The sequence below is a fragment of the Chaetomium globosum genome, genomic scaffold (assembly GCF_000143365.1).
Source record: "Chaetomium globosum CBS 148.51 scaffold_2 genomic scaffold, whole genome shotgun sequence".
In the NCBI taxonomy this organism is placed as follows: domain Eukaryota; kingdom Fungi; phylum Ascomycota; class Sordariomycetes; order Sordariales; family Chaetomiaceae; genus Chaetomium; species Chaetomium globosum.
This window is the reverse complement of record NT_165977.1, coordinates 4,760,787-4,785,621: the sequence shown is the minus strand read 5'-3', so window position 1 is coordinate 4,785,621 and position 24,835 is coordinate 4,760,787. Positions and strand designations below refer to the sequence as shown.

The 24,835-nt window shown below is 54.9% G+C and overlaps 6 protein-coding genes across 6 annotated transcripts; 3 read left to right on the top strand and 3 right to left on the bottom strand.

Moving 5' to 3' along the window:
- Window positions 1–491: 491 nt before the first annotated feature.
- On the bottom strand, window positions 492–5,176 carry CHGG_03620 (uncharacterized protein; the record flags this gene model as incomplete). Its single annotated transcript, XM_001230135.1, has 9 exons — window positions 492–1,246; window positions 1,309–1,332; window positions 1,448–1,529; window positions 1,776–2,099; window positions 2,466–2,987; window positions 3,081–3,632; window positions 3,715–4,713; window positions 4,773–4,977; window positions 5,079–5,176. 9 exons carry the CDS (start codon window positions 5,174–5,176, stop codon window positions 492–494), a joined length of 3,561 nt encoding a protein of 1,186 aa, XP_001230136.1.
- A 1,252-nt stretch (window positions 5,177–6,428) lies between these two features.
- CHGG_03619 (uncharacterized protein) lies at window positions 6,429–14,070 on the bottom strand (the record flags this gene model as incomplete). The annotated part of the gene is made up of 21 exons (XM_001230134.1): window positions 6,429–6,730; window positions 6,863–6,978; window positions 7,032–7,414; window positions 7,476–7,494; window positions 7,549–7,969; window positions 8,057–8,171; window positions 8,387–8,698; window positions 8,796–9,818; window positions 9,875–10,438; window positions 10,490–10,830; window positions 10,927–10,952; window positions 11,119–11,161; window positions 11,245–11,349; window positions 11,644–11,839; window positions 11,907–12,008; window positions 12,122–12,286; window positions 12,430–12,697; window positions 12,950–12,971; window positions 13,041–13,096; window positions 13,360–13,556; window positions 13,795–14,070. The coding sequence occupies 21 exons, from the start codon at window positions 14,068–14,070 to the stop codon at window positions 6,429–6,431; spliced, it is 5,052 nt and encodes a 1,683-aa protein (XP_001230135.1).
- Window positions 14,071–14,927: 857 nt separating this feature from the next.
- On the top strand, window positions 14,928–17,298 carry CHGG_03618 (uncharacterized protein; the record flags this gene model as incomplete). Its single annotated transcript, XM_001230133.1, has 7 exons — window positions 14,928–14,947; window positions 15,211–15,727; window positions 15,924–16,026; window positions 16,112–16,330; window positions 16,437–16,659; window positions 16,807–16,931; window positions 17,012–17,298. The coding sequence occupies 7 exons, from the start codon at window positions 14,928–14,930 to the stop codon at window positions 17,296–17,298; spliced, it is 1,494 nt and encodes a 497-aa protein (XP_001230134.1).
- Window positions 17,299–17,881: 583 nt separating this feature from the next.
- On the top strand, window positions 17,882–18,475 carry CHGG_03617 (uncharacterized protein; the record flags this gene model as incomplete). The annotated part of the gene is made up of 2 exons (XM_001230132.1): window positions 17,882–17,954; window positions 18,294–18,475. The coding sequence occupies 2 exons, from the start codon at window positions 17,882–17,884 to the stop codon at window positions 18,473–18,475; spliced, it is 255 nt and encodes an 84-aa protein (XP_001230133.1).
- An 857-nt stretch (window positions 18,476–19,332) lies between these two features.
- Window positions 19,333–21,478, bottom strand: CHGG_03616 (uncharacterized protein; the record flags this gene model as incomplete). Its single annotated transcript, XM_001230131.1, has 2 exons — window positions 19,333–19,734; window positions 19,847–21,478. The coding sequence occupies 2 exons, from the start codon at window positions 21,476–21,478 to the stop codon at window positions 19,333–19,335; spliced, it is 2,034 nt and encodes a 677-aa protein (XP_001230132.1).
- Window positions 21,479–24,414: 2,936 nt separating this feature from the next.
- CHGG_03615 (uncharacterized protein) lies at window positions 24,415–24,772 on the top strand (the record flags this gene model as incomplete). The annotated part of the gene is made up of 2 exons (XM_001230130.1): window positions 24,415–24,443; window positions 24,556–24,772. 2 exons carry the CDS (start codon window positions 24,415–24,417, stop codon window positions 24,770–24,772), a joined length of 246 nt encoding a protein of 81 aa, XP_001230131.1.
- Window positions 24,773–24,835: the final 63 nt, after the last annotated feature.

The following is a 24,835-nucleotide window of genomic DNA, read 5'->3' as shown; positions in this document are numbered from 1 at the left end:
TTTGTAACAGCCCCATGCCGCTCCTCACCTTTCCTCTTTGTGAGTCTGAGTATAACATTATTCCTATGACTAGCAATGGTGAGGGTTGATTACCACGAGCTCCTCGATGAGAAATGTGCAGATTACTCTGACGAAGCCGGATAACAGGCGAGAAAATGATAGTGAGACCGTATCTACATCCCAACACGTTACTCTCATACATACCTACAAAAGTTATGACGCGTTGAGACATGTCTATGGGTTGCTTAAACGCCAACCTTATCCAACCCTGATGATGTGACCGTGCATGCACTCCATCCCGCAACACCACCTCCCCAACCATCCATCACGCCCGATACCCCCCACTCTGCACCGGCACCGGATACCCATATCGCCCATCCCACTCCGCCCCCGCAACCACACCCCCCGGCTTCACCTCCACCGGCCCCGCCCCCCCATCCTGCGGCGCATGATACCCCGGCGTGTAAGTGATACCCTGCCCCGCCCCCCCATCATCCTTCCCCCCCGCCGCCGCCCTCCTCCCCCGCCGCCACCTTAGCACAAACCACACCACCGCCGCAAATCACCGTCACCGCCGCGACACCCGACCCGATGCCGATGCCGACGACGGCGCCCCGCGACAGCGCGGGGGCCGGCTCGCCGTCGACGTTGAAGCCCATGGCCCAGGCGAGGTTGACGACGGCTGATGTGGGTAGGGTCGTGTCGGTTGGGTTGGCGGCTAGGCTGACGGTGAGGGGTGGCGGGGTGGCCCGGCCGCGGAGGGAGCTGATGCAGGGGGTGCGGGAGGCGATTTCGCGCGTGAATTTGTAGTAGCCGCTGGGGTGGGTGGTTAGTTGGGAGGGAGGGAAGGGAGTTTGTGGTGGTATGGGTGGAGGGGGGGGAACATACTTGGGGCAGCATTGTCCTGAGACGGAGTAGTAGTCCTGCGGGCACCGTGAAAGACTGTCCTTGATGTTGCCGGCCGGGACTGGGAAATCGCCTGCCCGTATCGCGGCCGCCTGGTTATCCTCGCCGCCGGAGCCAGGGCTGTCCAGGGCAGCGTCGCTCGTGACGTTCCAGGGGCAGCATTGGGGTCTGTCGCTGTTGCACCCGACTAAGGGCCGGCGTAGAGGAACCATGTCGCCGCCATTCAGCAGTGTGTAGGAACGTTGACTGGCAGTCGCCTGCAAGGAGCTCGCCGCCGTCGCGGTAGGTGGCGGTGGCGGTGGGGCGGGGCGGTTGAGAGATGGGCCCGGAGGGGATGATACTAATGATGGTTCTGCGCGTGTTAGCGATACCACCAGGGCTGGCTCGTGGAGTGATACTTACTGAAGGTCGACTTGGATCGATGTGCTAGGTTAGGTTAGTCTCTGGGTTCAGCAAGCCATGTTTGAGAAGACGTACGGCTGGGGGAGTTGGGTCATGACGGAGCTTGGGGGTGTTGGGCACGAAGACTGAAACCACGAACGCTCGTAGGCATCCCAGTCGGGGACGCCCACGGCCCCAACACAAGTCGACGCAGCAATCGCCTCGGAGACGCAGCCGAGGTACTGTATCCCGTTGTTGCAATTGCAAAAGGGACTTGCTAGGCGCGCACCCCCCAAAATTGCTGCGCGCGCACCCCGCCCGAAATTGCTAGGCGTGCACCCCCTCCCCGCCCAAAGGATTAGGGTTTATATGGTCGCAACTAAAACAAATGAATTACTCTGCCCCAAAAGCGAAAGACTCCCTCGCAAAACAGCTCAATTCCACTCGCTCAGACTACATACACTACGTAGAACTACCCCTATTTAGACCTCCTGAGCCGCACCACGTAATTTAGCCGATGGTTTGACCGCTCGGCCACTCCGAGTCCTCGTCATGGGGGGAGACGGGTCCTGAACGGCTTGGGTTTGCGCTGCAGAGCCCGCCTGAACCTGTTCGCTTGACTGTGAGGTCGTAGAAAGCACTGCGTTGCGCTTTGAGGCTTGTTTTCGCGGAGGCGCAGCCTCAGGAGCCACCTCAGAAACCCTACCCCTTTTCGTTGCCTTCGGCGCCGTGAGCAAGGATGGGCGCTTTGCAGCTTTGATCTTGAACCTCTCGAACCCTCTATCAACCTCTGGAGACTTCACCAACTCCACCTGTGACAGCCTACGACGTATACTGGGCTTCAGATGCGGCGCAGTACCCTTAGGGGGCCCTAGGCTGGGTCCTCTTGCGTCGCTGGGTTGTCGGCTGAGCCTGGGACAATGGATTCGAAGCCCTGGCGGTGGGGGGGAGCCTTCTGGGGGTTGCCGGAGTACTGGAGTTCGTCGGAGCTGCAGGGGTGGAAGCCACACCTCCCCTGACAAACATGATCGCCATATCTAGGGGCACGGCGGCAGGCTCGTTTCTCGGTCTACCCTTCCGCTTCGTAGCAACCCTGGGATCACGAATTCCGGAGGTAGGGGTCCCCCTCGTCCTTCTACAGTTAGCCATGCTACTATATTGATATTGGGGATACTTACAAGCCTGTTCTTGAGGTGCCAGTGATGGTGTACGTCCCAGAGTCGGATCTTGGCATCTGGTTTGACGAGTGACTGCGCCAGGATGTTGTAAATGCTGTGACGGCAAGGTATACCGTATTGCTGCGTAGCCGTACAGTTGTTTTCGTTGCAGGCTGGCAAAGGGCGTGCCTTTTGTTTCTTTCCAGGAAACGCTGCCCTGGCAAAGCGATACTCGCGGTTGATCAACTCCAAGGCTTTATACGTCACCTTGTTAGGTAGAGAGCCAAGGTACCGCCGTGACAGCCAATTCTTTCTCACACTCATTCCCTGTTGGCCAAGAACTTGCTGGAGATGCTCAAGCTGTTCGTCAGCCATCTCCTTGATACCCTCAACAAGGCGGACGCAGTCGCTTCTACCGTCGAGGAGGTAGCTCTTGATGTTGAGATTGCTTGACTCGGTTGGTGACGTCACTCTTGCGCCGTAGTTTCGGTACGTTCGGGTGTAGCACTGCGCCCACTGGTGCCGCAAAGGCATCCATTGCTTCTGGATATACCCCATGATACTTGGTTGATCAGAAAACTCATCCTTCAACGCCTTCTAGGCCTGATAAAATTGATCCTCTGTTTCCGAATAGACCATGACTTTAAACAAAGCCTCAACACCATTGTGGTCGTGGGGAAAGGGGCCGCGAGACTCAGTGGTAACACCAGGGTCATCTAAGGAGCGGATCCGTGCCAAGGCAGTTGCCTCCTCGGCATTCAGCCTAGCGGCTACCTCAGCACTACCCCCATCGTCACCAACATCCTCATCACCTTCAAAAGCCTCTTCGTCAAGGAAATCAGGGCTTTCAACCCTCTTGAACTTCTTCTTGGCATTGAGGAGGACGTTCTTTATGACGTGATAGATGCAGATCTGTTGTTGCGAGTCGGGGAATACCTCCAGGAGGGCGGCCTTAAGCTCTTTGCAATGATCGGTCAAGATGACGATGGGGGGCTCAACGCTGAACTCAGCTCGCAGCTCATGTGTCCCCCGGCAAAGCCAATCGAACGATTCCTTTCTCTCATTGTCGATGAAGCCGAAGATGGAGTTGTAGATGGTGTTGGCGCCGGTGAGCCCTGCCACTTGGTACAGAGGATAACCAAAGCAGTTGGTATTGTAGGTGAGATCGATCTGCATGACGTCTGAGTACTGCTTTGTGATATCCATCAAGCCGTTGAAAGTAAACACCAAGGCCAGGAGCTCAGTCTCATCCTTCGTCAGCCCACTTGACACGGTATTTGATGCCGTTCTCATCAAACGACTTGATCAGGGCACCTGCAGGAGTATAACCACCAAGCTTTTCCTTCCGGATCTTCGCCCTCGCATTGTAGATGTCTTTCCTGATGTAGCTGGAATCGGGGAAGCCGTCTCTGATGAGCGCCCCGATCTCCCTTGGAGCGGATTCCGTGATGCTTTGAAGCGTTGACGATGGTATCAAGAACCTCAGCGGCGATCTTCCGGTGTTGAGGATGGGCGGAAGCATGAGAAGAAGGTCCATGGTTATGGTGTTGAGGCTCGTCAGAATTCCGGAACCACCCAGCCGTCTTGGGTAAGCTTGGCAACTGACTTTCCAGGTGCAGCCGCACTTTCGGGTGCCGGTTTCACGTAGGCCAGCGGATTCACCGAACCTAGGCTGACCAAAGCGGTCACAAACAAGGTAATACCGAGCATATTCGCCTCGCTTGTTCTTCTTCCCATGTTGCCGGGTAACTGCGAACCCTCTTGTCTTTGCCCAGGCGTTCACGGCGTTCTGTAGGCCCTCAATAGTAGGCGCTGATATACCGTTAGGGGGGTTGGGAATGTCTTCATCGTCAGACGTATCCCCGTCGTGGTCGGTGAACCCACCCCACTCCGAAGCCGAGCCCTGGCTGCAACCGTCCCACTCTGACTGGCTGGAAATCGCGCCTGGTTCTAAACGGGGCCGCTCAACAAAGCCTGCGCGGTTTATAGCGCTTGCAATTGGTGAAGAAGGTTCCGAATAGCCTCCTCGATCGCTTGAATCGCTCGAATTGATGGAGATGGGCGTGGTGTTGCGTTGGGCGAGGTGGTGAGGTAGGGTCTCCGATTCTGTGAGGTCGATTGGCTGGAGGATAAGAAGATCGATATCGTCGTATTCGTCAGAATCCTCGCCTGCAGCCGAAAACTCTGTGGCGAGCGGCAGGGCTGGTGCAGGTTGTTCGAGCACCTGCGGCTCGACCGCGCGAGGGTTTTGCGACATTCTGGTGGGTTCCTAGCATTCTAGAACGGTCAGATTAGCCGTAGAAAACATGTTTTTGCTATGCAGCTTACCTGTGTTGATTGCGGGTTGGCGATGGTTGAACCTCTGACCCTAACCCTGCAGGGTGCGCGCCTAGCAATTCTGGGCGGGGGGTGCGCGCGCAGCAATTTTGGGGGGTGCGCGCCTAGCAAGGCCCTTGCAAAAGGCCGCTTTGCTGCTGGAGAGGCAGCTACCGTAGTCGCCATTTGAGCTGCATGTCTTAAAGCCGTTGAACTTCTGCGACAGGCCATTAGTGGCGTTCTGATTGTTGAAACGGGCTCGAGCGTACAGCGCAATCTGATCCTCGCGCTGTCGTTGTGAGGGTGCTATTCTCAAACCGCCGGACGTATCGTGGAAACGGCCCCTGGGGGTTGAAGACGGTCGAAACTGGTGTCGCTACAGCCGCAATCGGCGCGCCAAAGAGAGTTGCCGCCATGGTGATTGCTTCCGCTGAACTGCTCTCAGAGGAGGTTTGGTAGTGGGCGGGGAAAATCATGGTCTGGGCTGCTTGGGCAGGCCGCAGACATGGCTTTTATTTACCTATCACTCTCTCCCTCTCTGCTCACCGGAGGCAGCCAAAAGCGAAACAATCCAAGCCACTTTGGGCACTGCCAGCTCAGCTAGAGGCGCCAATTGCTTGGAAAACAAGAAGCGCGTGCAATGTTTCGGCGTGGCCAGAACAATTTAGGCTTGCGTCGGCCATGTCGTGCGGCTGAAAGAAGCTATTGCTGCATGGTGGCTGAGATGTCGGCTTGCTGTTGGCTTCGGCAGTTCCCGTGGCCTGCCACGTTCCATAGATTCGGGATTTCGAATGTGACGGTACGTAGGTTCAGGTACCCAACTACGCCCCACAGTTGGTTTGTCCACGACAACTTGTTGGGATGTCTCATGTTTGACCAGACAGAAAGCACCGAGGGGGAGGGTCTTGGCAAACCACCAACCTCGAACCACGGTGTCTCTGTTGGCGTCTCTGGTCTGTCCGGGAGGTCTGGGTGTTATTTAGATGCCCGATTTCGGCGGTTATTGGGGCCATGAGCCCAAAATCAGCAACCTGACGTACATACCTAGGTATGTAAGGTAGGTAGGTACCTAGGTAAATAAACGGGCATCTGAGATGGACCAGATGGTAACCCCCGATGGCGGCATGCTGAGCAACTTAGCCGTCTCATGCTGGGTTCAATAAGCTGTTGATTTACCATTAAAATCCAGCTCGAGGTTCTGAGCCGCTTGTTGGTAAGTGCGAATATATCCCGGCTTGGTTTCGACCAGCCGCTTTCGTTGATCAGCGGCTCCATAGCCATTGAACCGCTCAGAGAAATGAATAGCTCATATGCATGAAGCGGTTCAATTATAGAAGCTGTTGAATTGGCAACAAGCCGCTGCCTAGCGGTTAGTATATGGCTTGTAAACCGCGAGCCGTTCCAAACCACGAGCCGCTCAGTAACGCGAGCCGGGTCCAAGCTCAGGGGCCCGAAGTGGGCCCGGTCAAATCGATGCACAGACCACATACACGGACCCATTTAATTGCGGCCTCCAGCTCCACTTATCGCAATCAGTATTCTCCCAATCTCCTTATCGCTACATACAGCCACTGCAACCTGCATCCATGCTCGCCCCCGGCTCCACCCAGTTGCCTTGTGCCATACTCCATTGCCGGCGTGCCGCACTATGGATATGCTGTGTTGTGATCAAGTGAACTGCACTCGCCAATTGACACAGAGAAGCTGGGTGTCGTCAGTGAGGTCATGGTTGATGTTGGTCACCAAGCGCCGACCATCCTCTCCTGCCTCGGTGGTGAATGGCACCATGTACAACCGGCTGCGATGGAGAGCGGGTAAACCGACAATCAGCTGGCAACAGCGATCATCTTCCTGTGCCATGCCGATATGTTGGCCGGGCTGAGCAATCTGCATCAAGGGAAGGCCCGTGAGAGGCTCCGAGGCCTCTATCTTGCGGAGTGGAGTAACGATGAGGAAGACATAAGTTGTGCCTGCAGATCATTGGCATTGTTAGCAAGTCATACCTGGTACGCAACTCCACCAGACAAGGGGGGCTGCCTATAAGCAGTGATTGCAGATGGCACAGAGGGCGCTCCCGTGGCCCGTGTAAAATGTGGACTAACCTGCAATGGGTTCATGCGTCATGATGTGGTCCAGCCGGCCGATGTCGCCAGCTATCCGGAAAGCTACGTACTGCCCTCGCTGATAAACGAGACGCCGAGCCCCAGTCGGGTTGTTGCTAAATGATCCGTTAATGCGCCGTAGTAGGGAAGGGGGCGGTCGTGTACATACCTGTCTGCGAAGGAGACCTTTTTCCACCAGCGTACCCGTAAATTGGTACTCATGATGATGTTCCTACCATAGTCAGCCCGGTATGCATCCCGAACCTGCCGAGCAAAGACCGGCTGGAATTCAGCCTCGCGAGTGGGGAAACCCATCGCCTTGTATACCCTGGCTTTGACCGCTATCAATACAGTCGCCGCTGGATGAGACCCGTCGGTAACGATCCTGAGTGTGATGGACGGGTCATCTTCGTCCTCTGCATCATCTCGGGCAAGCTCGTCGTGCGGGAGCAATGAAGAGAACAACGTCGGTACCGATGCTGCAAGATTCTTCAGTTTCTTGGTTATATCCGGCTCGTCCTGGAAGCCATCCAGCAAGATAAGGCGCACAGTCTGCATCATATTCTCGTACGACAGGCAGTCCTTCTCGGGGGTTGCGGTGGTTCATCGTAACCACAAGGTTCTTCCATAGCCTGTCCACCAAGCGCATCAGTCGTGGCTTAACACTCGAGGGCAATACCACTTACTTATGCTTCATCTCTCCTGGCAAGACCATCAACAACGAAACCAATCCATACCGGCGATACACGTCGATGTAGTGCAGGCCGATATGCACATTCGGGCGAGCGCTCCACTGTCGATACTTGTGGGCTTTTTGGGCGACGGTATGCTGGTCGATGTTGACATCATTGTCGACAGCATCGTCCTCCTCGATCTCCATCGTAGCCATAGTGTTGGCCATGGCGGCTGCTGCTGCTGGTGTTGATATCCCGCCAGCCACGGCGGGGGCCACAGAAGCTGCGCGCGAGTTTGCCGCAGTACCGCGTCCACGACGACGAGCAGCACGGGTCGATTGGTCAGTGGACTGCGCTGCAGCTTCACACATTAGCTGAAATAACCGTCTGCTAAGGCGAATACTCTCAAACATCGCCTTGTCGTCGCGATCTTCTATAGTCATCTCAGGGGTTGACAAGGCCGAGTTTGTCTTGACGATCGCAGCCAAGGTGATAGTTAGAATGTCGATAAGGCTCTTACCTTCCACCTTCGTGGCTATAGTTGCGTCAATTGAACACGCAGTGCTAGCTGTCAGCTTGGACTGATCAAACACTGCCTCCATTGCACGGGCAAAAGGGCGCTTGAGGTCAGACTCCTTCAACCATAATAGCGAGATTATGGTCATCAAGACAGACCAACGGGCATGCTCCTGCAAACTGTACCTTAGTACATTGTATGGGGATTGGATTCGAGCTCATCCGGGTGGGAACGGTATTCGACGCAAGGCTTTAGTGTAGGCAACGACGCTGTCGGGCTTCAGAGCCTATACCTCTATGTCAGCTTTGGTCGCTATATCAAGGGGGTACTCACTGCGTCAAGGAGAAGCTGGTGTATCATCTTGGTGATACCATTGAACTCCGAATGTGCGGCATCACTGGGGCGACCACCGATAAGATCCAGTGCTGGGGCGACATACATGACTGCAGGCGCCTCAAGAGATATACCGTGCTTGGTCGAAAACGCCTCCTTCTTGTACTTTTGGTGCAGTTCCTCATCCATCCAACGACGAAAGCGAACCATCTCCATATGGCCACGGGCATTGCCTATCACGTCGACGTCGAAGGTCATCACGGTTGTTGGAAATGACGAGACACGATCGGCAACTAAGATTGGGCCGCGACACTCAGAACACCCTGAAGTTCTGTTGTTGCTGTGGCATGTCGCCGGTCAGGGCGAAGATGGATGCGCACAGCATAGTGCGCTCCCCGTTGATATCGACAGCAATACCACGGTCGAGAGCTCTCAGCGGCGCCAAGGCCTTCATGACATCGTGCATATTGGCACCATGTGGTCCCAGTGTAACCGGTAGGACGTTGATCTGGCGGGTGTGTTCGCTTCTCGGCATAGCGGCGATCTGAAGATAGCAGCCCATGATGGACTTGGTCATAGTGCGATACAGGCCAAAGCCATCGTTGAAGTTCAGGCACGGGAGACACCGGACACGACCTTCTGCACCTTGAGCGAACGTCTTGGCCAGCCAGTCGCGGCCAAACGGCTCATCGACTTCGAGGGCACCAGGGACCAGAGAGACTAGGCAGGGTGGCACCAGCGCCATATGCTCCCGGTCGAATATGCGGGTGATCAATGGTTGTTCACGTCTAGCGATTGGATCACCCGGGAACCGCACTTTGCTGCCAAACGCATAGTCGAAGCGGATGTTGTCGCGACGGCCGGTGACCATGGCTGGTGAAATAAGCTCCATTGGGCTCATGCAAAGGACCAGCTCGTCGTCATCTAGTGTATCTTCGGCTGGGTTGATCTTGATCGCCTTGCCCTTCTGGACGAACTGTCGGTTGATGAACTTGCCAGAACATATCCGTGAGATAACCAGGACAACATCGCCTTTCGTGTTCTTCTCAGCCCCGGTGCTGGGGTCGCCGATGAAGTTGCCGAGATGACGGGAACTATCGCGATGATCGCGGAACATTGCCTGGATCTGTCCGAGATGGACTTTCGTGGCGACCCTGACATTTGTAGCGACCTTTTCATGGCAGCCGGTACAGGCTGGGAACGCGCATTGGTATGCGATAATGTCGCCAGGGAAGATGGGTTCCATGGAAGGGAAGGGCGGATAGTATGCGAATTCGCCGCTGGTGGTGCGTACCGAGCCGGCCCATTGCATCGAATGCCACGCCTCCGACGGGTTATCCACAAGTTGAGCCATACCGAAGTGTAATGTGCTGGAGATGCGGGAGCTAAGAATGCGGCGAAGGAGGTCCACAGGGTTCAAGAAGAAGAGGTCCTGTGTAGGGCTTTCACCCGACATGATTGCCGGACAACATCCGGGACGACGACAACTTTCTTAGGGTTCAGCGGCAGGTCTTTGACCACACGCATGTCGATACGCGGTATCGATTCCCGGACGTGGCGCTTCAGAGTGTCAAGGCTATCGGGCAACCGACTGATCTTATCGGAATGACCAAGCAGTTTGAGAAGTTGAAGGAGAGTTGAGTATTGCTTGCGGGATACACTGTGAATGATGCAATACAGGCCTAAACCCAAGGCAAACTCCGACAGGTCGTGTGCTTTACGGTGTTGCTCAACTGGTTGCGAGGCTGCGAACGGGTCTTCGGGCTCGGAGGTTTGGTATTGACCGGTGGTGTCCCAGGGTGCGGCAACCGCGATGGTATCTAGCACCTCCTCTTCATGTTCATTGGCGGCGGAGATGCCTTCCGCTTCATCGTCGTGGCTCTCGATGGTATCAGCGGCATACTGGTACTCGGCCAGTTCCTGCAGCTCTTGCTGGAGCGGACCGTCGTCTGCAAGTTGATACTCGTCGGTCTCGGGGTTGGGATAGACGACGTGGTCTGCTTCGTTCACTACATCGATCAAGGCTCGGGCAAGCTCGAAGTCGTCGAAATCCTACAGGCAGCAGATTAGTGATCTGGTACATGAGTAGTTGGTCTAACCTACAGTAGCAGATGTGATCGGTTCCCAATCGCCGCCATCGCCGTCGCTATCGGTCGGCTCTTTGTGATGAGGACGCTGAGGCGAAGAGCCACGTTCCCGGTCGGTCGAGTCAAGGCGCTGGCGCTTTGCAGCTTCGCGCTTCTGCAGTCGACGGCGAATCAACGCCTTCTTCGCACGATGCTGTAAAGCGCGTGGCATCTTGAGCTTAAAAAACGGCATCAACGAGAGGGATAACGACGCGACTTGCGAGAAAGAGTGGGAGGTGGGAGGCGGGAGGTGGAGTGGTTGAAAATTCTTGCAGTTGTTGTAAAGGCTTATTGACTGGAAGGTGCCTGTGCCCGGGCCTATTAACATGGAAGGTACGTTGTGAGGCCGAAAAGGGGCTTATTTCAATATACACCAAAAACCTGAACCTTCGACCAACCTTCAATTGAACTTACTATTACCACGATCGCAACTGCTTCCACTGTTTCCACGGCGTTTGACTACTTCATTTCAACACAATTGTCAATTTTGATCATTGAAGCTTTGGATTGACAGCAATTTGAACTTGAAGCAAATGGGTATCATGCTAATAATGAAGGAAAAGGCAAAACACACGCCAAACGCCCACACAACCCCCCACCGCTTACTCCTCCCTGTCCGACGGCGGCGCCTCGTCAATCACAAATCGTTCTACATGTTATATAGCTATCAGCAATCCTACCCAAGCCATTCATACCAGACGCTTGGGGGGGGGGGGGAGGGAGATTACTTACCGAGGTTGGCCTTGGTCGTCGCAGAGGAGTTCTTCTTCTGCTTCTTCTGGCGGCGCTGCCGCTCGAAGACCCACGCAAAGTGAGTCTCGTTGAGACTCCTATACTCTATTACAATGATGTCAGTAAGCATCGCAATCCCATAGACAAATAATAACATACCCGACTTCTTTGGCATGTCGTCGTAGTACGACAACAACTTAACGCGGCGAGCAATACCAGCGTCCGCGTCCTGCTTCTTGACCCGCATCCTACCCGCCAACACCAATAGTCAGTCCCAAAGCCAGTTCACCAATCCTGCGTATACAGTACATACCACTCTGCTACCTCTAGGGCCAGGCCTTTGAACATCGCTTCCCTCTCGCATTAGCACAACCTAACCCGCATGCGAATGATACTTACTGCGTATATAGTACTGTCCCAGTTTAGAAGACCGCTTGAAGTCCAGCCGCCCCTCCATATATGTCCACACTTTAAAGAAGCTCTCCTCCGCCCAGGCCGCATCCGTCATCCGCTTAAGGTAGTCCCGAGGGACTGGCAGCTCCACATTGAGTATGTTTGTATACTCAGGGTGCTCGGCATGGGTTGTAAGTAGTTTCTGTCATATATTAGTGCTAGCCACCATACAATTGCCAACAGATCCATGCCTCCATATGCTCGAGCACGCGGAACTTGCAGTTTTTCTGGTCGTTCATGAACCGCGTACGGGCCTCCTGCCACTCCAAGCCGAAAGGGTCCACATCGTCGCCGTGAATACTCTTAATGTTCTATTGCCATATTAATTAGAAACTAACAACCAAATAACTAGACAGGGGTATATTACCTCCTCGTCCTTCTCCGGCTTGCGCTGGTGGAACAAGAAAACTTGCCGCAAACTCACGTCTGTGAGCTTACGCTCGTTGGCGTCGTCCTTAGCCATCTCGGCCGCCACTGCGTCATCATTCGAACCCGGTTGTTCTGGCTCGGGCTCGGGTCTACGGCGGCGTTTGGTAACGCGGCGAACGTCCATCGAGGTTTTGCCCCAAAGGGTCTTCTCTCTCTCGGTCTGCCACAACAGATGTCAGTCAAATGGCAGAGGACAGCAGCCAGTGTACTATACCAAGGAACTCTTTGCATGTAGCTTGTAGTCCAACTGTCAGCTAGGTTCATTCACAACTTGGAAAGGAAGGACGAGACTTGAAGCCTTACAGGATTGGTGGCGTTGGCGTTGGCGTTGGCGTTGGCGCTGGTACTGGTGCTGGTACTGGTACTGGTGCTGGTACTGGTACTGGTACCCGTGCTGGTACTGGTGCTCTGCTGGGGGGGGGTTGGGGTTGGCGTCCGCGCCCGGCTTCCATAACACTCTGTTAGCCCGTACTGGCCAGCAAAACACAAGTGTCCAATGTGCCATACGCCTCGCAGGAGGGGATCGACGAGGTTATCGTCAAGTTCGGTCCCCCATAGATTAGACATGATGCTATACCAGGTTAGTTACATATCCTCCCACAAGCTCCAACGCCATGATCGTATACTCACAAAGGAGGGGTCGCCGGGGGGCGAAAGTATAGTAATAAGGACTACGCAGCGAATACAGAACTTGAAGCCAGCCTTCTACCCTTCTTCTCCGTACAAGATATTGCCTGGCGTGAAGTAAGGTTTGTGTTGTCAGTGCTAACGGGTTCCATTAGCCTTAAGCAAATACAGGGACCAGCAAAAGAACTGGACATACCGGCCTCTTGCGTGGAGAAGGCCTGTTAGTGTACGGGCTAACATCTTATCAGCTTTGAGCCGTTGTGGCACGATGCATGGAACGGGCATACATGGCTTGAAGTAGGCCTGGAGGGGTGGCACGACGCAGTCGGGATTGGTAGAGATACTGTCCGAAAGTCCCGTCAGCATATGTCAACTACCTAACTATGTACTTAGCTCAAACTTCCTCGGGGGTAACAGGTAATAAGGGCAAGTACCAGACACTGTCCCATCGCAATCGGCTGCGCCATAATGACTCGTGAATGCCCGGGCATCTTCGCGCATTGAATGTCACAAGTCGTGGTGAACTGCAGCGAATGGAACCGAGGGCACTTGGAAACCAGGGGTAATGGCCTTCACCACAACCTTGAAAGTAGGGGGCTGACTTACAGAGACGGGCACCACGGGCAGCGGCAGAGACGGGACGGGCGGGCGGCACAGCGGGGAGAAAGGATGGCGTGGTACCGACGCGTCAAATTCGCTAAGTCAATTTGGTGGGTGGCTGCCTCAGGAACGGCTCGCGCCTCAGGAAAGGCTCGTGGCCCAGGAACGGCTCGCTGGTAAAACCGGCTCACAAATTTAAGCAGCTTCAGCAAATAAGTAGCACATGAGCTATTACATACTAGCTTGTTTAGTGTAAGCCGCTGGAAAAACTGGTGGTTCATATGATGAATTGCCAAGTTAAAACAACTGTCGTTGAACGACTTGAGTTAGTCAAGCCAGACATTAATAATTCACTTTTATCAGCAGCTTCAGCCATTAGAAACGTCTTCTTGAGAAGCCGTCGATCAATGGATCATGATGCAAATGGCTTCATTTCCGAACCGTCTTCCATATTGAACCGCTCATCGGCGTAAATCGTGTATCAACGGCTTCGCCCGCACAAGCGAATAACAAGCGGCTTCCTGATACCGGCTTTGCTCCGCTAAGAACTGAACACGTTCCACCAACCTGAGGAATCTCGAACCCCGAGGGAGCTCCAACGCCGGGGGATGTGGGTTCGCGATACCCGCCATCTGATCCAGGACGGTCTGCAATCGAGAGAAATATGCGCTTAATCGGAAGTCGGATAAGGTAGTTATTTTGGCTGCCAGCGTACATGTAGGTCAGCGGTGTAGCTCGGTCCTCGGAATTAAGGTCCTGTGTGATGGTTGGTTTTAAAAGAATCATATTTTTCCGTTCTCTTAAATCCTCTTCCCAGTTCATTCCTTGCCTGCTATCGGGAGGCTGCCGGAGCTAGCCCTGCGATTCACGTGGAGGGTGCACGTGGTAGCGGACGGAGGACACAGCCTAGAGAAAGCCGCACCCCCTCCAGCACTACAAATACCATAATCGTAGCTACTTACGATTGAAGTGAGGGACCCTTTAGTTCCTCACCTTAGCAACACTGTTCATTGAGATCTGTTATTCGGAACCCCTTAATATGCGACCGCCTTGGCAGTGTAGGTATTGATTGCCGCAAGAGCCGCCAACCTTCATTGACTCATCTTCCCCCCACTGGCCCACCGCCTTTGCGATCCTTCCAGTCCCCACGTTCTATCTTCACCAGAGTTACTCCGGTGGGTATACCGAGGCCAGGCCGTAGCAGTTACACGGATAAGCGTGCAAGTTCCAAGTGGCCCTACGGGCTCTGACCTTGTTTAATGTTGGTACCTAACAATTCTCCGGCCTCGGATGTCCTTCCTTGACTCTTTGTAACCTAAAACCTTGTCTTCGTGGGTGGCCAGAGGCCCCCGAGCGGTGGTCTCCAGTCCATCATGTTCCATGAGTTTCCATCCCATTTGGTCTTCTTCCAATAGAGCCTCCTGACGGCTGTTAACCACCGTGGTTGGGGATAACCGGCCAACGGGGTTTGCAGTAGTGGTCGACTCAGGTCGACGGCAGCGGGGTGTCCCAATGTATCGATTGGCTGTCGCGGCCGCCGCGCTACGCGCGGTGGTGGTGCCAAGCAATCAATCATGGGTAGGGAGATACCAAGGTATGTGGTCTGAAGTGTTTGATGCATTACACTTATCTCGTTCAACTCCCCAGTTCCAGGTCGTTTAGGCACCTACCCAAGTACCTCAACCCTCGTCCCATAGCGCTCATAGACATCTTAGTAGGCCGAGCCGACCTGGGTCTAGTTGGGGCTTCCTATGGTATTATTATTAGAGCTTGAATTGGGTAAGATAGGGCTAAGATCGCGGTCTGACTGATGCCCTCATCGCCAAAGTATAAATACATGAGAATGGGACCAAGCAGTCCAATGGTGTTGTTGCGGTCGTTCCAGGAAGGCAACGAGGGCGGGTCTCGCGCCCACCAACAGGCACTTGTTGCTTGCGCTACTTTCGCTCTTTGGGTCACTTGCAGGCGGCACACTACCGTCGTAACTCTGATTAACAGTCATGGCGAACCCGTCGGAAAGTCCAGGAGGGACACACTTTTACAGGAATTCTGTGACCTCTGCGGCCAGTACCTCAGCTTGCAGCAGGTATTGTTCGCGACGCGACCCCAAACCGTTGCGGGTGCCGCGGCGGTACAGGACATTACCGCCGAAGACCTCCAGGCTATGTTCGGTGAGGACTACGACAAGTATATGAGGCGCGTCTCGGCCGTTGAGAGGAAATTTGCGGAGTTGTCGGACGGAATGCTTAAGCTGAAATCTAGGAGCCAGAGCCAGGGACAGGGGGATGAGAATGCTTTCGAAAGCAAGTATCGTCGAGTGCACGATACAATGCAGGGTGCGCAGCCTTCTCAAAGTGACGAAGTCGAGACTGCGGTACGTGTTTCCAATCACTCCCTTGTCTCTCTGTTCCGATCTATTCCGCATCCCCCTCCCTCCGCCCCCCTCACCACGCTTCTTTCCTTCCTCGGTCCCTTGGTTCTTCATGGAGTCAGAAACGGCTACGCTCTCTATTGCGGTGCAAGTCTCACACAGGTGGTGGCTGTGATAGCGTATACTCGAATGTGTACAGGAAATTCTGGAGGCCTTCCAAGCACATCTTACAGATTCCGGCTGGGTCGGGTTCGAATTCCTGAGGTCGGATGTGGAATGGGTTATGAGCGACGAGGAGGCGAGTAACCTTCTGGCGGACATCGGATCCCACCTTGAGACGATCGAGAATCTCGTGTCATCGTCAGACGCAAACGTGGCCTGAATTAGCGCCCCAAGTTGCCGCTGCTGTCTGGAAAACAGAGCTCGCGAGCCACGACAGACAAAGAAGCGCTGAGGCTGCCGCAGTGCCCAGTGCCTACATGCATCGTGCGGCGGTGCCCCGTCCTTACCGGGTTATGAACGACTACCTCGAAGCCCGCGCGAATCGCAACAACAGACAGGAAATAGTCAAGCCTGAGCGTTACGGACCGGGAAGGGAGTATAGAGGTAAGAGGCCACCACAAAAGCAGACCCCCGTGAACTCTTAGTACTCGGTGTCGCTAATACTGGCGTCTAGGTATCTGCAAGCTGGTGATGTAGTGCCAAGTTCAAGGCGAACCTTGCAACCAACGGACGGAGTATGTAGCTACCGGGTGGCTGTACGATGCGCGCACAGTCGTTACCACAGGGCACTGCATGTACACCGTGGACGAGCACGGGCGTAGAGTGCAGGCCACCGACGTCGACGTCTATCTCGGCTACGGCATCGGGTTTCCCGGGGCGGGCGAGCACGTGCAGCTACAAAGGGCCAACTGGATTCTAACCCATCAACGCTGGTACGAAAGTTACCACTCCAGAAACGACATTGCCGTCCTTCGCCTTGAGCAGGCGTTTGACAATAATCCGATGCCAATTCCACTGGCGAATCCGATGCCCACCGTGGGCAATTTCCGCATCTACATAGTCGGCTACCCTGCTAGCAGGCCTGACTACATCCCTGAACAGGTACCTGCGCCAGCAGGGGAAGTCATGTATGAGAGCTTTTGGAACCTGACGGAACGTGATTTCAACCACTCCGGAATAACGTATCGTGCTGATACAGCTCCTGGTAAGTACGACCATGGCCAACCCTCTCATGATTGGTTGTCATTTCTTGTGTAGGGGATTTGTGGGCTCACAAACAGACAGGAAACTCGGGTGGTCCTGTGCTCCGGTGGTTTGGCGAGCCTGGCGGACTTGAGGTCATCGGGGTCCATGTCCGAGGATATGACAATATCCGGTCGCGAGACTTTGGACTCAACGCTGCCATTAGGCTTGGGTCTGATGGCAATGACCTGTCGGCCTTTGTTGCTGCTCTGGACAGTGTGGGGGAGGCTCAGGCAACGGAGTCACCCAACGTTGAGTCGCTGGGAGTGCCCGCAATGGAAGGGGCCCATATCCGTATTCTCGAGCTGCCTAATACACCGGCGGACTAGATAGTTTGTTACCAGGCGGATTTTGTAAGAAAGCAAAGGGTACTTAGCTTGTCAAGTGCTTCGAATCTAGACTTTTTCGTACTTTGCATATGTTGGTTCCGAGAAAGTTCCATGCGGGAGATGCACGTTTGATGATTCCTGATGACTGATAATTGAGTTCTCTTGTGAATGGATTTGCGGCATTTACCCTCTTTAAGTTGGCGGCCGAGGGAGCCGATTTGGATGGCTGGTTTTTCTTTCTCTTTTATCTTTTCTCTCTTTTTATCTACTTTTTTCTCTTCTATTAACTTACTAGTTATAACTAATTATTTTTTATTTGAAGTACTCCGTTTCTAGCAGCTGAACCTTCTAGATGGGGTTAGCCTTCCTAGGCGGTAAGCTGAGACACGAGGATCTGAGTTTAGAGAACTGAGTACGAAGAGTACCAAGGCTCACCACAAGGCCGGAAGCATTCGTTGACTTGCACAGCATTCTTTATATAAATAAGTAATCAGTATGCCTAAATCGTCCCAGAATCTCGTCAGGCCCAAAACACAACCCAGAAACCGTCTCCCAACCAGCCTAACCGCCCTCTCACATCATCATGACTCGCCTCGCCGTCCTCCTTTGCGGCCGCCTTGCCCCTGCTCCCCTCTCTCCCTCGCCGAGATCCAGTGGTGTGAATACTCAGCTCACATCTGCGGCTACCAACTGATCCAGCAATATGGTAAACAATCTCCTCCTCCTCCCCGGGGCCAACACCCCATACCCCATACCCCATACTCTGCACCCCAGACCCCAGATCCCCATCCTGCAGCAATGAGTCTCCATTTCTATCCCCATACCCATATCCCCATATCCCCATACCCACCTCTGCAAGCACCCCAGACGACCAAACCCACCTCGAAACGACTCCACCCCACCGACCCCCACAAACCCCATCAAGCCCCAACAACAACACAACACAAACCCAACCACCATCACCACCACCCAACTCCCCGCTAACCACCGCCCAGGCGCATCAGAACAAGACCTCGCCAACATCCTGCGCACCTACAACCAGCCGACCGACCCCTCCCACATCTACGACTCGGTCTACACCTGCTTCAAGCAAAACAGCGTAGGCTGGGTGTCGTGGTGCGGCGGGCCGTATACCTGCGAGCCGATCACGGGTTGGCCGCAGGCGCGGTGCAAGTGAGGGATGGGTTTGAGTTGAATTCGGGCCCTGGGGGGGATCTGAGGGGAGAGGGGGAAGGGAGATTTGTGGGGCCGGGGGTTGTACACAGTATGTCAGTACATGTATACAGGCGGGGAGAATGAGATGGATGGCACAAGAACATGCTGGGAGCTATTCAATCGCAACTATCTCACCAGCAAATTTCGTTCAAGGGGAGAATTTTGGCTTGGCCATAACTATGCGTGTAGTACTGTTGCTAGACATATCGTGGCATAACGAATAGAGGCTCATGACCCAAGCTTCCTCGCCTCCTAGGTTGATTACCCCTTTCATCCCTGCTTTGGCCTCAACCCCAGACGCCCCGACCCTCGTCACCTGTCGTCCATCGTCCCCCCGTACAACGTAACTTCCTTCGCCAGCGGGCTCCGCGGAAACGATGCTGCACAAAGCCATCGCCCGCTACTGATGTTTGCTGAACCAACACCTGGGACCTTGACCAAAACAATAGCCAGGACCGTAAAAGAATCCGAAACCCATTATGCATAAACGAAAACAAAACGCCTTTTTCCCATGATGTCCCAAACCGTATGTGCCGGACCACAAAAACGTAAAAGAGGCCGTAATACTGAAAAGGAAAAAAAGCCCAGAGCGCCGGGGGGACCCAGATAAGAGATATTTTACACCGCCGTTTTCATGCGTCGTCCCTGAAGGAAAGAGCCGAAAGACCCGAAAGACCGGGAATGAAGAAGCATTAAGAGTTTCGCCCGATGTGGATAACGGAAAGTACGCCAAGGCGGATATACTCGAGAGACAGCGGTGTCGCCGATGTGTCGCTTCACGAATCACGCCTACCTTAACCTGCCCGTGGTGCGCAACGTTCAACCCCTAATCGCCGCCAACGCATAAGTTTCGGGCCCACGGAAGGAGAAACGGTCATGCGGGTGTTGATATAGATATTCGTGCGGCGACGTACCGGCGAGATGGGCAAAGTCCTCGGCAGTAGTCTGTAGGCGCGCCGGTTTACCGGCAGCCTGGGCAGGCGGTGGGCTCAGCGTCTGCCCCTGAGGGTGCTCAGCAGCGGAGGCTCCCATCGTTCTTGGGCCCGGTAGGTGCGGGAAATACGGGCCTACGTCTTGGGGGTGTAGCGAATGGTGCTGCGTGCCGCTGTGCGAGTGGTGGTAGTTGCCCATTTGAACTGGGCTTCCATCGTAGCTTGCCGTGCTGCTCTCTGGTGTGCCAGTTTGCGTTTGCGATGATGGTACTTTCGGCTTAGAACCGTACTGTAGCGTCGGGTTAGCTTGATGCATGAGGGGAAGCAGAGTGAAGCTTGCCTCCCATCTGTTCCTGGACGGTGGACGGGCGTAAAGCAAGGCGTGATCCGGGGAAACCTACAAAGCACCACTTGTTGACGATTTCCTCGTACGAGGCGGATGATATACCGGTGCTCGGCGAATCTGCAGGAGACGCGGTCGTGGGTATAGCACTTGTCGAATCGGGCCTGGAGCCGACCGGCCGTGTCGTCATATTTTCGGCCCCAGTCCTCACGGCAATCGGAAAGCCGCTCTTCTTGTTGGACTTCATGTACAAGCCGTCCGACTTTCCATTGGTATCGTTCTTGGCGCTCTGGATAGCTCTGCTGAGGGAGTTACCGAAGTCGTACCGCAGGGCAAATTGGCCGCTGGGCCCAGACAAGCCGTTGGACAGGTTGTCGCTAGCAATGTCACCAGCGCTCTTTACTCCCTTTAGCCGGAGCCCCGTGGAGCCCGATTCTCCGAGGTAGTCGTGGATCGACTTGTCAAAGTTTGGCTTCTGGTTCCCGCCAAACTCATCAGAAGATAGAGTTGCCTGCTTTGACTTTTGCCCTGACCGACGATTGCTCTTGGGCAGCCCACCGAAGGAACGGGAAGCGGTGCCAGTGAAGGACTTCTTGCCGTTCTGCGGAAGCATCTTCTTCCGGAAGTCAACCTGGAAGTTGGTTCCGTTGTTGTTGTCCCAGTGCTCCTGTCCGTTAACCGTGTAACGAATGCAGAAGTAGAGGGTCTTGGCTTCCAGGTTGGCCAAATCGGACAGCTTGATGGTGAAGTTAAACCTGTCCTGTGTGTACGAGGTGTCAACACCGCGGACCTCGCAGACATACTCAGCCGCGATTTCCGACGTCGTCTTCCAGTAGTCGAGAGTGAACCGACAAGCCACCAGCTTCTGAAACGCCAGGTTGGCGACCGCGATCGACCCAATGAGGGACTTCTGATCATTTGATAGCCATACCCTCTCTAGGCGAACCGGCTGCGCCTTGCGTACTGGAGTCTCGACAGGGAAGTTAGTCATGATGATCTCCCACTCAAATGGAGGGGTCCGCGCGGTCGACCGCTCATCGCCCGAGAAGGGATATTCGACGTCGCTTTCGTAGTTATCGACGGGCGAAGAACCTGCACTAACGGCGAGCGGCCTGTCAACTTGGAGGAAATGCCGGACGTGTTCGAGATGCGAGTCAAAGTGCACCACCTTCGAATAGGTGGGGGTGCCGGGCATACTCGAAGGTCGCCTCCGAGACGCGGGGCGCAGAGCGGGCCGGACGAGTTCGCCAGACTTCTTGCGCACCATTTGGGGTTTCCGAAGTCCGTCTTCGTCAGACTCCTCCTCAGACCCGGTGACCGAACTGGCGGCGGACTTGCTGATTGAGATATGGGGCTCAGTGGCCGACCTTGTGTGAGTGAACCGCCGGTTGCCTCTGCCCTTGAGTTCCCCGAGCGATCCTGTGCTGAAGCTGTGATGCATGCCCTCAGCTAGAGCGCTCGCCTGTGCGGGGAGTAGGAGCAGGTCTCCAGCATCAGGCGCCTCCTCACCGGCTGCAGCACTATTTGTCGGCAGCTGTGTCCTTTGTTGAGGAATTTGGCTGACGGCATCGTGAAGCTCCTTAAGGTTCTCTATTTGCCGGCCGCGGACGTCCGGGGGGTCATCGTCGTCACTAGCTGAGTCAGGAGGCGACATTATCGCGCCGCTGGGCATCCCACGGGCGCCGGTCATTGGGGGTGGTGACTGCCGGACGCTGCTATTGGCCACCATGCTCTTCAAGTCTTCTGATGTGGCCTCCGGCGACGGCTGACCCCCGCGAGATTGCGTCGCCGACGGAGTGCGCCGATGCCTCGTGAGGTACGATGCGGAACGGGGTAGTGCGGGTCGCGAACTACTATTTTGTGGTTGATGGAATGATGGGCGGCGGCTTCCGTCCGGTGACGGGGGTCCCGATGAAGCGGGTGACCGCTGGGAGGGTGGTGTGTAAGGCATTTCTTTTTAATGCCCTAGTTTTCGCAAGCAGAGCCGAGTCTACGTAGATGGGTCGAGAGGGTGAAGTAGGACCGAGTGTTCCTAGTGTTCCTCAAGCCCAGGTCATGGATGGCAACGTCGATGCTCTGTTAATGATAGCAGAACGACTGCAAACCCCAACTCGTTAGCTTTAGGATTCCAAAGTTTCGGGGGCGGAGAAAGCGGCTAGGGCGAAAGATGTTTGCCAAAGGCAATTGTAGAGGGGCGGGAGGGAAATTTTGCGTGTGGCCAACAATGGAGCCGGATTGTGTTATTACTCAGTACTATGACCAACACTTACCCGTGTAACGCCGAGTTCAGGCGAGGATGTGACAAGAGCTAACTGGGCAATATTCCAGCAACAAGTTGAGCTCTTGCGGATCCTGGCAACGATTCCGAGTATCGGTTCGTGGAAGAGTCGTAGACCGTTCTCGTCGGTGAGTGACGAGGTTACGGGCGAGACGACAAGTCGGACGCCGGTCTTCTGTGTCGTTGGCCCTGGAAAGGATCGACCGGGAAGGGTACTGGGCCCTGTTACTTGTTCCGGCCGCGGTCGTTGGCTAATGCGCCCTGTTTGGTCGCTGGAATGGCGGCCGAGGGGTGGTCGAAGGTAACTGGTTCCGGCGAAGTTTGAGGTCGATGTCAGCGACGCTCTGACGGATGATGTCCTCGGGCCTGGACTGTGACCTGTCAGCAGCCTGTTCCTGGACGAGGTTAAAACCTCGATAGGCTTGTCGAGAGAAACGAAACACTAGGTGCTTGACGGCGAGAGAGGAACGGGGTTGGAGCGACAGCGGCGGGGCTCGGCCAGTTTTGAGGACTGGGAAGGGTGTGGGGCGAAAATTGCAGAGAAAGTACCCTCGTACCTTCTGGGGACAGCTTCAAACACAGTGGCGGGGATGAACGAGTCAAACGAGGTTGATCAACAACTCTGTTCAATGGTTCAACGCTGCAGGCGAAAATAAAGGGAGGGACACTGGGTCCATGGGGACCGTGGAAACCAGAGGACAAGAGAGCGGAAAGGAAGGAGGCAACGATAGAAATGGTGCAGGAGTCAGCATCGAGCTTGGAAAGTTTCCAATGCATGGGGGGTGGCTGTAGTCCTGCACCAAGCCGCACCATGCAAGGTTAGTGTGGTGGGCACTGTGCTCCATCCTCGCTTTTTTTTTTTGGCGAGAGCGGGGCCGATGGCAAGGCGACAGAGCCTGGCCAGGAAAGCCCCCGCCAACCAGCCAGCCAAGCCAGGCTACGCTTCCTGCTCTCTGTGAGCGGCGCAATACCCCTGTTTGGGAGTACCCATACGTTTGCATACTGTGCGAGCGACTCGCCGAATCCGAAATCCCAAGCCTCCCACTCTTCGATCCGATCGAACACCGATGCCGGCCGGCCCTGATATTGGGGGTGATAATTTCCACGACGGCTGTCGTTTTATCGCTCAGATCACACATACATTGACGCAAGCGTGGGGAGAATACGGGACATCATTGACGTGCCCGGCGAAGCCGGCGGCCGACATTCCCATCCCAATGCCGATTGCACCGATCCAAGTACGGACAGGGGGCACAACTTGGTGGCGCCATGATTCGAGGCTGGATCCGGCGGACCCGCCGTCGAGTTTTCGGTTTAAAAACCAAGGCAAGAAGAGTCTGGACCTCGAGACACAGGAATCACACCACGCAATCAATTATCGGGCTTTACTCAAACTCTTATTCAAGCCGCTTCGCTTATGGACCCAAGATACATAATTGCAGTCGAGTCAATCTTTTGCGCCTGCGTTGAGCAAAGCCGGATACCGAATGCGAATTGTGTTGCTGAATATTACTGATAATTACCGTCACCATCAATGACGTCTGCAGGTTGCATCCGAGCTTTAACTACGGGTGAAGGAAGCGCCCGGGCGGCAAGGCGTAGTTGGCGATAAGTGTTAGAGGGACTGCAGATAAAATAAACATTTGCACGAAGTACACAAAGATTCAACGTCCTATTACCTTACCGCGGAGAGAAGAAGTTGTCTCGGTGCCTATAGGGCTATCCGCTGGCAGACAAAACACTGGTTTGACGGCTCTGACTTCCGTCGAAGCCGAATCCCAAAAAATATTGATGCTAGGCCAAATCCTCCCTCATTTTTCAGACTCTTCAAACCCACGGTCGGCACCATTTATCACTTTGATACGTCGTTGCTCTTCAATGTTACGATGTTGAAACTTTCAATCCAACTGTCACGGGTTTCAAAACAGTAATACTGTGTACCTACGACCCACAACATTTTTTTCCCAGGAAAATATTTTTGGCGGAGCTTGCTTGGCTGAATCCCCAAGCCCTGGCATTGGCCACTCAACGCCCCAGACAAAACCCCCAAGCCCAATGCGCCGCCCCGCCGGTCTCATCGCTTCCAGGGACGTGGTGTTCTTGGTGGTGAGGCGACTCGCAAAATTCATCGCCAGCAGCCGTTCGAGAACCCGACGCATTAAACGGCCGCCATGTCGATCTTCGAGTCGAAGCTTAACGGCCAAAGGAACCTCCTTGCAACACCAGCTCACCCCGCCTTGAGTCTCCAGTTTCCCCTCACGTCGCGGGCCCGGATCCGGAGATGTGAAGGCGCAGTTGGCCACAGCTCCCCGACGCCGCCAACCTGAACTCGGAGGATGCTTGTTGACATGAAGATCTTCGTGGCCTGGGCGACTGTGTAAGCGCATCCCCACCGCGTCGAGACACTGGCAGCAGCCGGTACCAGCGATCATGAAGCGCACGGCCGTGGTCCCCCGCGACGCTGCCCATGGGCTTTCCACACCGGTCAGGACACAGGGTTTTACCTGGTGCAACTCAAAGCGAAGTCACCGCGTCTCCCTGGTGTTGCTAAAGGAGTCTCGGCCGCGAGTCCTGCGCCGTTATCTCCTGGGGGATATTGATTTGTCGATGGGATTGGATGCCCAGAACCGGCGGCTCCTGGCGCGTTTCGGGTCCACAAGTGCCGCTAGCGTCGTGTGCCGGGGTCGGTCTGACTTGCATGGATGAAGACCCGGCCCCCTGGACCGTGCCATCGAACAAGCCCCCAATCCAAAGGCCAAGGACGCAAGA